The sequence below is a fragment of the Suncus etruscus genome, chromosome 9, assembly GCF_024139225.1.
Source record: "Suncus etruscus isolate mSunEtr1 chromosome 9, mSunEtr1.pri.cur, whole genome shotgun sequence".
Lineage (NCBI taxonomy): Eukaryota > Metazoa > Chordata > Mammalia > Eulipotyphla > Soricidae > Suncus > Suncus etruscus.
The window spans coordinates 85,423,492-85,436,403 of NC_064856.1; the positions used below are offsets into that span (position 1 = coordinate 85,423,492).

A 12,912-nucleotide genomic window follows, 5' to 3' on the forward strand; every position below is an offset into this window, starting at 1 on the left:
TGAATTACTAATAAAAATTTTAAAGACAAAGAAAATCTAGGAGATTTAGAGGCAGTCTAGGAAGATAATTTAGAGATCATCCCTTCAATAAATAAGATAGCATGTACAAAGGCTAAACTGGCTACCAATAGCAAGAAAAAAAAAAGAACAGTTCCTAACTGCCTTGCATAATTCCTTCGCCTCATAACCCACAAAAATAACAACAGAAAATCACATTTGAGACATTTAATCAGTCAATAGTTTCACAGTTAAGTCCAAAACTCTGTCCTCAAAAACATTTGCCATAAAGAATGTATTTTCCCACTACTATAGTTCCACTCTTTGTCACCCCATTAACTGCTCAGATGATGAAAATTAAAATATTATTATGTAAAAGAGAAAAGGGCCACTTAATACTTCTCAATAGTGATCTTTATCCAAAAATAATTTATTATTTATGCTAAAAGGGGTGCTTATTTCATGTTTTATATGATATAAAGGTGTATAACTAGAAAAAGGTATTACAAGGAATCAAGAATTAGGCTCTATTCATGATAATCAGAAACAACCTTTCCCCCAAAGAATCTGGACTTTATGACTCACCATAGCAGGGTTTTGATTCTGGCCTCAAATAATCACTCTACTCCCAAGTGAACAAGGTCTATTTATTCCTTTGAGTTAAATGTGCTTTATTTCCCAGTAATTCATGTTTAGGTCCTCAGCAGACTCCCAAACCCAGCAACTATATAAAAATACTGTGTTATGTGATAGAAAATAATATTTGAGACATTGAAAAATTTAGCTTGCAAAATCAATTATTTAGGATTCATTGAGTGTCTATAGTACATAAGACACTGTGCTGATTCCAAGTCTATTAGTTATTCTCTCCAACATTCAAACCCTCAAAAATATTACATCTGTGAGTTGTGAGGAGTCTTTTATTTCCACTTCATGGTTCAAGGTCATCTTGACCCTTCATTGATATTGCCTTAGCAACGTCATCTTTCTGAAATTTTGTACATGTGTTTATTTTCTGTCCCTTTTCACAGAGAAGACCAGAGAGGAAAATTGGCTCCGCTTACAAATGATTTGATATGCTTTGATCTAACACAAAGTTCTACACAAATTACTTTTTTTTTTTGTTTTATTGTTTTATCAAGAGACCATACCCAAAGAAGCAAAGTGAAAACAACTCTCCTCCATGTGTGTGAAGGGAGTAAATTGCTTAGGCCCTCAAATTTGATGACAGTGTGACGAAATAATTGGGAGATTAAAATGAAGCTTTCTGTTAGTAAAACAAATTTGATGAAGCATTGATTACATATCCTCACTTAATTTCACAATGCCAGGAAAATGCAAACTAAATATCAACCAATTTAGATTAGACTAAAATGTCAGCTGGCTGTGCACCTTTACCTTCCTCAATATATACAGGGGCATATGCAAATTACATCTTGACAAAGAATATAATCAAGAGCCAATTATAAAACAAGCTTAGAAATTTTAATAATCCTATAGCCATGAAAAGGTGGAGCGGAGACTCAGTGTGTTCTCACTACAACACTTTTTGAAATTTTTAAAAAAGACAAATCACTTGCTTTTTAACTAATTCCTGGGCACAAACTACAGACCATTAAGGGAAATTCATTTTAAAGGCTTTAAAGAGAATCTCTTGGGTGCTCCACAGCAAAGCATGGAGAACATTTGAAGAAATACACAGTGTTCTCAGAATGCACTGCAGTAAATAGGCTGTATCCCCTTGGAAAAGAACATCCAGGCTTCTGCATCTTGAGAAAATAAGGGAAGCTGGCAAGAATGCATCTTCCATTCACACCGATTTCTCCAGCAGCATCCATTCAAACAGTAATACAAGTAAGAACATTAGATGATTACGAAGCATTATTTGGCAAAGACACAGCACCGTGCCTATTACTGGCTCACAACAGATCCACTAAGCCTCAGCTAACAGAATAAGTAAACATAGAAATATAGGTATATTTTCCTCTTTAAAAGAAAGCTTGTTTATATTCTCTTTTACCATAAGATACGCTGGGGGTGGGGGAGGGGAGTTATTCAAGACTTTGCTGAGAATCATATCCTTATTTTTCACGTTTCCAAGGTTCTTCCTCAACACTGCAGTCAGCTGATTTTCCATTGGCTGCCAGAGTTACCTGCAAGTAATTATCGTCAGCATCCAGCTCACAGGTCACAAACCAGAAAACCACCCCATGGGTATGTGGAGCAGCACCGAACCCCATTGAAAGACCTCCAATTTAAATATTCTAAATGTGGTTCCTTCTGAATTAAATTGGACCTGGCCTTGCTTTTCAACACTCTGTTGTGAACATTAAACCATATGTATTGTTTTATATGAGGATTTCAAGAAATGATCCATTTAGGGGATAATTCTACTCTGCTTCTAGGTTTATGGGGTGTCTTACTACTCATAGATCTATCACACAAATATGGAATATTTAAAAATTAGTTTGTTTGTGCTACTCCATACAACCACAGAGGAAAAATAAATCCAGAACTAGACAGCTAGTTGTACTCATGCATGTGAAAGGTTCAGTTTCAATAAGACCAGGGATTTTTTTATATAAGTCCAATTTTAAATATTAATTATCATGGTGGTTTGGCTCTACCAAATACAAGGTTTTCAAAAATAATTTTTAAAAATTTAACTTTAAAAATTAAAAAAAGAAAAAGGTGGAGATTAAAAGTTTGAGGTCAGTGACAAAGTACATCTAAATTATTTTAATATAATTGATAAGCAAATATAACCAGACTGTTCAATTATGTATCCCTGGCTCTAAGTAAACTGAGTCTTTACACAGAACAGGAGGATTCCCCCTCCAACTCTAAGTAGTTTTCCTAGCTTACCTTTCATCTGTCTGTCCTCAACGTCATGTGCAAATTTAAACCCACGACTGATATTCCACATAATGGAGAGACTGGATTTATGGAAGCATTAGAATATGGAGACACGACAAATGCAGCAATGTTGGAAAGAAATCTGACCTTTTTCTTAACCCAGTGGAAGTGAAACCCATGCATTACAAATATACACAACATGCAAGAACAGAAAACCTAGTGCCCTTCACAAAGCAAGTAAATTGAAATAAAACCCATTCACTCCTGCCATGAGGCCCTACAATGTTTTCCAATGTCCATGCAGCAAGCAATGACCAAGATCACATGCAGATACTTTGACTAAAATTCAAGAGCGATTAAATGACTTCAAACTACAGTTCCAAGGCAAGAATTTGAAAATAAAGTCCAAGGTGACAAAGCAATGCTGTAGTGGTGAAAGTTTTGACCAGAGTTGCAGCAAATTTGTTTCCCCTTCGGTGAACTGTCAGCAAGGAAGGTATGAGCTACACTGTCTAGAGAAAGTGTCCTGAAGTGTGCCAATCTGGCTTTCAGATCAAGGGCAGGGGAAGATTATTAACCAAGGTAGGGTACGTTTAGAAGATTAGATGGCATTGATGTGTGTTTTTGTTTATTTGCTGTTTTTGTTTTTTGAAAACCTGAGATAAGTGATTTACAAGTAAGTGGGATAGCAGGGTTTTGATTTTGTTTTGAATTATTTCTTTTTTGTTTTGACAAGTAAAAGAAGTTGATACTCTATTCTCTAGTCTGTGTGGTTCTACTTCCTGTCCCAAGACATGGGTAATGTAAAAGTAGAAAGACAAAGGTACCAGAAGTAAGCATTAGTGTCTCCCAATTGGTGTCTCTCAATTTTGAAAAGAATAATATTAAAACAGACCAGCAAGAAGTTCAAGTACAAGCATAAACAGAGATCAAATATTTTGGAAAATATGTAATTTCATTTCTATTGCCCTGTCTGTTTTCTCACACATCTGTCAACTCAATTCATTGATCAGTTTGCCCCACTAGCAAAGATTAAGGACAAACTGGTATTCACTGAGCTTAACTCAGTTACTTTTTTGAAAAATGCAGATGGTTGAAATAATTTTTATATCAATACATCTATCTTATTATTTCTATCACCTGCTCAGTTATAACATTTGGTCATCTAAATGCTTACTCCCTGGGCTTGGAAGTGGTTGACTGGACAGCAATCCATTATATAGAGAGCAAACCATTAGAACTATCCAGCATGAAAAGGTCCTCTGAAATAAATTGTAGGGTCTAGAAGGTCAAAGGAGACCATCTTGTTAAAAGTAAAATATTTAATACATCTGTAAATTTATTATTTATGTAAGTATATAAATAATATTTACAGAGATTCTACTTCTAATTAGATACTGTATAGGTATCAGGACAGAGCTCTAATAATATAGGGGATACAGTCTCTCTCTTCATAGGTTTTTTTTTTTTTTCAGTAATAGAGATCATTTTTAAACTTCTCCTTTTAGGATTGAAATTGTTCTTGCTTAAAACATGAGGCAATTTTTCCTAATGTGTATGATATTCCTCAAGAAAAAATACATGAATTCTAAAATCTAAAAATGGGTCATTGGCCAGAGCAATGGCACAGCAGTAGGGTGTTTGCCTTGCATGCGACTGACCCAAGATGAACTGCAATTCGATCTCCAGAGTCCCATATGGTCCCCCAAGCCAGGAGCCATTTCTTAGCACATAGACCGGAGTAACCCCTGAGCGTCACCAGGTGTGCCCCCCCAAAAAAGAGTCATAGTATTCACATTATTTTTCAAAAGGTCTCTTCCACAACATTAAGAAATCAGTTGTAAATGATATAGTTACAAAATATATTTACAATATGTAGTTATTAAGACACTATAGCTCCTCCTCTATAAAATAGTGAAATCTAAAAATATTTGTGGGGGCAAAAAGATAGTACAGTGGTAGGACGTTTGCTTGGCAATGTGCCCACCCAGAACCAATGGTGGTTTGAATGCCGGCATCCCTGTGCCTTCCAGGAGCAATTTCTAAGCACAGAGCACAGGAGTAACTCCTGAGTACCACTGGGTGTGACCCCAAAAGCAATATGTATACATATACATATATATGCATATATGGGGTTTTGATTTTGCTTTATAGTACTATTTTCTTTGTATGACAGTTATTTTGGTTCAAACTGCCTTTACTACTAAATTAGACATTTTTTTCTTGCTGTCCCTAGGATTTAATTTATGACTTTATGGATAATAGATTCCAATAATCAAATGATGAGTAATAAAAATATAGAGAGTCTAGGAATAAAATTTGAAGGACATTTATCTCCCACAAGGCACACAACAAATACTTATTAAATAAAATTAACAAAAGCCTTTTCGTAGAAATGTTTTCACTTGTTAATTGACATATTTTGATGGGATACAACTACCATTTTTGATAGCACATTTATGCAAATATAGCTAAGATGAACTTTGTGAGAGAATGGAGTTTTCCATTTAGGTGTACTTAAATTTCTAATATATAAGACAAGTGAATTAGGTTATATAGTTGACTGTGGATGAACATGGTATCTCCCTGATTTACATGAAAGTTCTAGTCATGTACCTGATCAACAAATATACCTGATCTAACCAATATAAGCAAGAAATTGTAGCTGAGCCATTAGAATGCTAAATCTATATACTAGTCCAATACAGAGAATGCTTCTGACTCATCCTTATTGGCAGAAATCATGGTAATAGGGAGACTAGTTATTGAGGTATTGTTAAAAAGAGGTATTAGAAAGTGTTTGGTTGAGTTTGTCTTATTCTCTATTGCTGCCTAGAACCATTCTAGCATACTAACCCTCATAGCTAACCCTGCTCACCTGCCAGGGTTTCTTCAAGTTTGCTTCACTCTGGTACTCGGTCTTTGACAATGTCAGATTAGTTGCAGTGGAGGTTAGACAGAGCTCAACAAGCTTGAAAATTAACACCCAACAGCTTGGAAAGAGTCCAAAACATCCATGCTTCAGGAAAGATGGCATTGCTGGGCAGTGTGTGAGATGCAGTATTTCAAAAATAACAAATGTATGAATAATTTTCCCAAAAGACAATTACCCTTTGCTTGAAATGAAATAATTTCCCATTTTGGAAAACAAAGCCAAGTCAAAAGTGACTCTTTACCATAAAACAATTATGAGAAATATAGCTGTGCAGAGCTATAGAGACACTTTTTAAAAATCAATATATGATATACAACAAGAAAAAATACTTGTGCTAAAAAAGTCAAATAACTGAGTATTTATTTTGTTGTTTTACTTAAGGAATGTAATAATTTAAATGCAGTAAGTTATAGAATATTCTTGGACAAAATATTCAACAAGACTAATCAAATTAGTGGAATGGGTGAATGAGGCAATAAGAATGATTGATTTATGACACAGGGGTGAAACAAGCAATTGATAGGCTCGTTCATTTTTATATAATTCATGCCATGTTAGAGTTAGATGTCTAGGACTCATAGAAGCCTGGGTTATATGATTCCTTAGAAAAAATTAATGTGGGGCCGGGAAGGTGGCGCTAGAGGTAAGGTGTCTGCCTTACAAGCGCTAGCCGAGGAACGACCACGGTTCGATCCCCCGGCGTCCCATATGGTCCCCCCAAGCCAGGGGCGATTTCTGAGCACATAGCCAGGAGTAACCCCTGAGCGTCAAACGGGTGTGGCCCAAAAACCAAAACCAAAAAAAAAACAAAAAAAAAAAAAAAAAAAAAAAAAAAAAAGAAAAAATTAATGTGACAATAATACATGCAGGACTTTTCTATTTAGAGATGTGCATGCACTATTATATACAGGTCTCAATATCCATGAATGGGTAAGGTACCTTGCACTCATCTACTATGACAGAGTTGTGTGCAGCATAAACACATTGGTTAGAGTTGCTTTCCCTGTGGTTTTTCATGTCATCATAAATGGATTGAGTCTTGGTCATTTCAATGTCTTCATTCACTCGTTGCTGGGAATCGATGGAATCCAGTTCAGACTTGGAGAGGTGATAGACAATCCCAGCCCCAAAGGAGTCACCCACAACATTGACTGAAGTCCTCATTCTATCCCTGAGAACAAAAACAGAAGATTCAGAGTAAAGAAATCATATAATATGGCGGTCAAGTTCTAGAATCAGGCAGACAATGGGGTTGGGCAACACATCTACTTTTTTCTTCTGCCTGATCTTAGGCAAGTTACTACATATTAGGAATCTTGATTTCTTTATCAGCTGGATATGAACGTATATAAGATTTCTGAAAATTAAATGAGATCACATGTAAAGTTATTAGCAAAAGGACTGTTCTGTCATAAGAACTCAAACTTCTATGCAGAGATACAGGAGAGGAGGGAAGACTTAGAGGCAATAAATGTGCCTGGATCTAATAATTAGTACTCAGGCTCTAGATGTTCTTGGTGTGTCCGTCAGTTCCTTCTGATTCAAAGTGTTCTCTGAAGACTTTTTACTTATTTATTTTATAAGAAGAGTAACTACTTGTGATTTATTTTTATAATATGAAATTTATTTATTTATTTATTTATTCATTTATTTTGGTTTTGGGGTCACTCCCAGCAGTGCTCAGGGATTACTCCTGGCTCTATGCTCAGAAATTGCTCCTGACAGGCTCAAGGGATCATATGGGATGCTGGGATTTGAACCATCGACCTTCTGCATGAAAGGCAAATGCCTTACCTCCATGCTATCTCTCTGGCCCTGAAATTTATTTTTTGAGATCACAGCTAACGTTACCATTCCTCTTACCTCCTATTAGTCCCCCAAACATACATGTTAAATGTTTGTGTTTGTTTGGGGGCCACACATAGTGCTACTCAGAAGCTACTCCTTGTTCTGCACTCAGGAATTACTCCTGGCAGGCTTGGGAAACTATATGGGATATCAGGGATTAAACCTGTGTTGGCTATATGCAAGGCCAGCACCCTATCTACTATGCTATCTTTCTAGCCCACATATCCAATGTTGTACAAAAGACAAACTCTGTACACACATATTTTCAACTGTAGCATAGCTTTTGGGTAAAAGACCCTTCCATAACTTTCTTTCCAGCCAAAATGGGTATCAATTATGCATTCCCCCCCCAAAAAAAAACCCCAAAATACTTTATTTTGCCCTCTGACTTAACTTAAAAATTAAATATTTCAGAATGTCTTTTACATCAGTAAATATTAAGGAGCCAGAAAAACAATGAGGTGGGTAGAATGCTTGCTGGTACATGGCTGACACTAACTGAATCCCTGGCACTGCATATGGTCCCCATCCCCCATCTGGAATGATCCTTGAGCCAAGAGTAATTACTGAGGACAGCTGGAGCTGATTCATCAACCAAAACAAAAATATCGGCAAAGGTACTTTTGCAAATTGTGTTTATCAAGTACTTATTTGAAACAAATAGCTGATAAAAAGGTAGTCATGATCATGACTAGAGTCAGGAAAATGCATGGATGGAAGAGGCGTTTAGATTTAGATTCAAATGCCAGCTTTTTTTCTTACTTGTTGCACAACCTTGATCTTACTTAAAATTGGTTAAAATGTATTGTCCATTTGTGAAATTAAAATAATTATACTTTCTATTCCATTTAGGGTGTTGTTAAAATGAAACCTAAGATAATAAAATGCATTACACAGATCCAAATACCTACTGATAAATGAAATAAATTATTATATGATTATACTATTAATATTTCTATTAATTTAATCAAGTAAATTCAATATATTTTTTATAAATTCCTACATAGACCATTTAAACTTGTCTAATTAAACTATTCTATCCCTGAAAACATTGATACATTGTAGTACCAATTGTATAAGACTATGTAAATTCTAAATATATATATAGGAGTATAGTTATATATAATAGTAATATGTTTAATTCAGCTATCTGTTCATCATAAAACTGGTTCTCCTTTGAAGTTTTTCAACTACAGTTTCAGTCTCTCCTGGCCTTGACACTAGTGACAAATTGTTAAACTCTGAAGAGTGCTAAAGAGTTTTTAAGGCAAATGCATTAGGTGCACATTGAAGTCATGACCCAGAATAATCTGCAAATAAACCTGGCAAATAAAGTATCCAAAGAAACCCAAGACAATAGTGGCTATGAAAAAGATAGAGTAGGTAAGATTTTTAGCATAACATGTATGAGTATAAATGATACATATGACCTCATTTCATCTAACCACAACTCCATAGGAATTACTATTATTTACATTTAAGGCATGAAAAAAATACTCTCTGGAGATATAAAGTGGCTTCTCAAAATTACATATTATATTAAGAATAAAATTGAATTATAAGGCTGGAGCAGTGGCACAGGCGGTAGGGCAATTGCCTTTCATGCGCTAACCTAGGATGGACCGCAGTTTGATTCTGCAGTGTCCCATATGGTTCCCTAAGCCAGAAATGATTTCTGAGTGCATAGCCAAGAGTAACCCCTGAAAATCACTGGGTGTGGCCCAACCCCCCCAAAAAAAAAGAAAGAAAAAAAGGAGTTAAAAAAAGGAATAAAACTGGATTGTAACACAGTTTACATCACTCCAGAATTAACTATGTGACATAACGCAAACATGTGGCAATCAGATTGATAATGAGTCTAGCTTAACTTCTTAATGATTGTGTGAGTGAATGACTCCTCATCCAGAATTTTTCTCATACATCTAAAATAAATATTTCATAAGATTTGGAAGAAGATAAAATTCGTTCTTGACACATAGCTGTTACTCATTGTACTGATTCTTTCTCCTTTGGGGAATAACTACTGGTTATAACTCATCATGTAAACAAAAGCACAAAACACTATGGCAGGGGTGCCGAACAAGTTCGACACAAAGAGCCAAATTTTAAACTGTGAGAGTCAGAGAGCCACACCACGCAGTGACCTGCCAAAACAGACAAACACTCACACAAAAGCATATTATTTTAACAATAATATATTAAACACTTATTGCATTTTGCCATTTTGAGTGAGGGTCAAAATCCTGCAGTGATGGTGAGGGTGTGCTGCGTCCTCCAAACTAAGAACTAACGGCCAGATGTGACCCAACATGTGACACACGGATCCCCCGCTCCCCGCTCGCTGGCCCGTGCAGTTGTTTCCAAGGGATGGGAGACGGGAGGACGCAGCCTGGGGCGGGACCAGGCGCTCAGAGATCTCTTCTCAGAGGTCCCTCCTCAGAAGCAGCAGAACCAAATCCAAACTTGGCAAAGAGCCACAGCCAAAAGAATGAGAACAGGCAAAGAGCCGCATTCATTTTGGCCGGGAGCCGCACACGGCTCGAGAGCCCAGTGTTCGCCACCCCTGAACTATGGTTCCATGAGTTAATGACTTTTCTATATTTATAAATGCATCTTTATTCAAATATCTGATTCAAATTCACAGACTCCTATTTGAGCTTTCCTCAAATTCTCTGTTCAAATCTCTTTCATCCTAAGTCAACTATGACCAATAGAAATCATCAAAATTGGGTAGACTCATAGAATTAAAGACCAGTGGTATGTACTTGAAGACAAAATCAAGATAGAAAGAGCTCTCAACCTGGGCTTGAAGCTAACCTACGTCCTCTAATTCACTCAACTTGTGCAAATAATTTTTGACCTAAGCCGGAAATGTGGAATTAGGTTAATCTCAATTTCACAGAATGTTTGCGAGGTTAAATGAAACAAGAAAAATTCTCAGCATGCCTTAAATACTTTCTAAAGATATTAGAAGCACAAGAGCGTGAAAATGGCTAAGTGGTGAAAAGGAGATAATACCAACTTTAATGCTTTGCTAAGTTCTATGCTAGTTAATCGCTGCATTAAGCACACATATAAAGAACCTCTTAATTTTTGAAGTGTGTGCCAACCTTTCAGCTCATCAGAACCACTTTGTGACAGTATGACTCCACTACTGAGGTGAGATAATGACTGTTCAGACCCAACAGCCCCTGTGTCACACGGACACTATATCCACATTGCCAGTCCACATTACCAGTCCTAATTCTTTTACTTTGATTCATGATATAAACCATGAGTCATTCATTAAGTGATACAGGAAGGGAGCTAGTATATAAATACTCTGTTCTATGAGGGCTGAAAAAGTTTCATTCCACAGAATATCTCAGAAGCAGGTATGAGAGTAGGACCTTAATGTAAGTGATCAGGTGGCAAATAAGATAAAGCTCTTCTTCTCTGGATATTTGCCCACAAATACATATTCTCTGTGTTTTTTTATCTTCTTACTAGAGAGCAGAAAATATAGTAAGAATAAATTCTGGGTGCTATAATGTTTTGTAGATAGGATGATATCCAATTTGGGGTCCTTATAAGTGGTTTGAATAAAAGTAGCTTTGGTTAGGTGCTAAGTATGGACTGAGATACTGAGTCAACGAGAGGTAAGAAATAATATCTGAAAGTCTAAAAGGTGGGAGAACTCATGAACACCCCGTTTGTATAATGAATACAGTGAAAAGCAGAAAGGTAAAATTGTCCTAATCCTATATGACTTTGTCACTCAAGTTCAAACAATATCATACATGTAATGGGAGACTATTTTAAAAGAAAGAAAATCTTTATTCTGTTTTAAATAATGAGATTGAAGGGCAGGGCTGGATCTAATACAACACGTTACTGCTTTGTCCTGTCCCAAAGCAGCTCATCTTCTATTTTCAATATAGCATATGGTCTGCCAAACACTGCCAGGGGTGACGCCTGAGCACAGAATTAGGAGTAAGTCCTTAACACTTTTGATATGGGTCCCCTCCAAAAAAAAATAAAATAAAAGATCAAGGGTAAATGTCATTAAGTCAAGATGTGGTCACTATGGAGAAAAGACATACTTGAAGGATATTAAAGAGATAGATTTATATAAATTTAGGACTGGATGGGTACAGTAAATGAAAGAACAGATCCACTTCTTTCTCTTAGGTTTCTGGTTAGGGTAACCAGTAGACAGTGCTACTATCAATATAGGTCATAAGCAGTTAGAACGAGAAAGACTCAGGCTCAACATAATTAGTATGGATACAGCAAAGGAGAAATGTACCACAGTGGTTAGAATGTAATCTGAAAATTGGTAAAGATAGCTGAGCTGTAGTAGTGAATTAAAATCTATCTTTTAAGAGGTTATATACATATATACATACATATATATGCCACAGCTTAGTTCACCTTCCAAAAAAAAGAAAATGAAAAAAGAGCAAGAGTTTGGGTGAAGCAAGTTACATAGGTTAGAATTAGACAATGCCTATTGCTGGCTAGAGTTGAGGTAAAAAACTAGAAAAAAAAGTTTCTTTTGGGTTTTATAACTAAGAGACCATTACCGGCTAAGCAAGGCCAATTTCAACAAAGGGCAGAGAAAAAGGCCAACTAAATACAAGTAGAAAATTGAATGAGAGGTGAGAAAGAAGAAAACTAAAGCATAATCAACTTAGTCATAGAGAAACTGAAGAGAGGGAGTGGTAGAAAGAGGAAAGGGAAAACAGAAGACTGTTTATTTTTGAAGCCACTGGGGGAATATCTGACCAACTCTTGGGAAACCCAATTCTGACCAAAAGCAGGATGTGGTAGTTTATGGTTGACATGTGGAAAACTTTACCACAAGAAAATACTTTAATATTATGTCACAACCAGTTCAACTGTTTCCAAAACTCACGGAGCGTTTTGGCTGGCTGGTGAAAAGGATTTTAGAATACTTGTTGCTATCCTTTGTCTAGAAATAGTGTGTTAGTGCTGAAGCGATAAAGAAAAAAATATTTCATTAAATGAATTCACCACATATGACACTGGGGTCATCATAAAGTAAAAAGAGAAAAAGAAGACCTTCAGTGAGCTTTCTCACAGTGAGATGAATTTGGTTCTGTGAAAGAAAGCCATTGCCAAGATTTAAATTCCTTCTCTCTTTCTCTCTCTTTCTCTCTCTCTCACACTTACTCACTCATTCTTCTCTCTCTCACTATCTTTTACACACACATACACACTCTCTTTCTCCTATTTTTCTATATTCTCTAACAAGAAGATAGCAAGATTGTCTA

The 12,912-nt window shown here is 36.1% G+C and overlaps 1 protein-coding gene across 2 annotated transcripts in view; it reads right to left on the minus strand.

The window, feature by feature from the left end:
- Positions 1–210: 210 nt before the first annotated feature.
- Positions 211–12,912, minus strand: part of SLC1A2 (solute carrier family 1 member 2) — a 169,695-nt gene continuing 156,993 nt past the window's right edge. The window contains exons 10-11 of one of the 2 annotated variants that reach the window (XM_049779646.1): positions 6,728–6,959; positions 211–2,150 (exon numbers count right to left, since the gene is read on the minus strand). In XM_049779646.1, the coding sequence (XP_049635603.1) occupies positions 2,079–2,150; positions 6,728–6,959 (304 nt within the window). In that variant the 3' untranslated portion in view covers positions 211–2,078. Of the gene's footprint in view, positions 2,151–6,308; positions 6,396–6,627; positions 6,960–12,912 lie in introns of those variants that run through there. The other variant, XR_007498895.1, reaches the window with a different exon arrangement.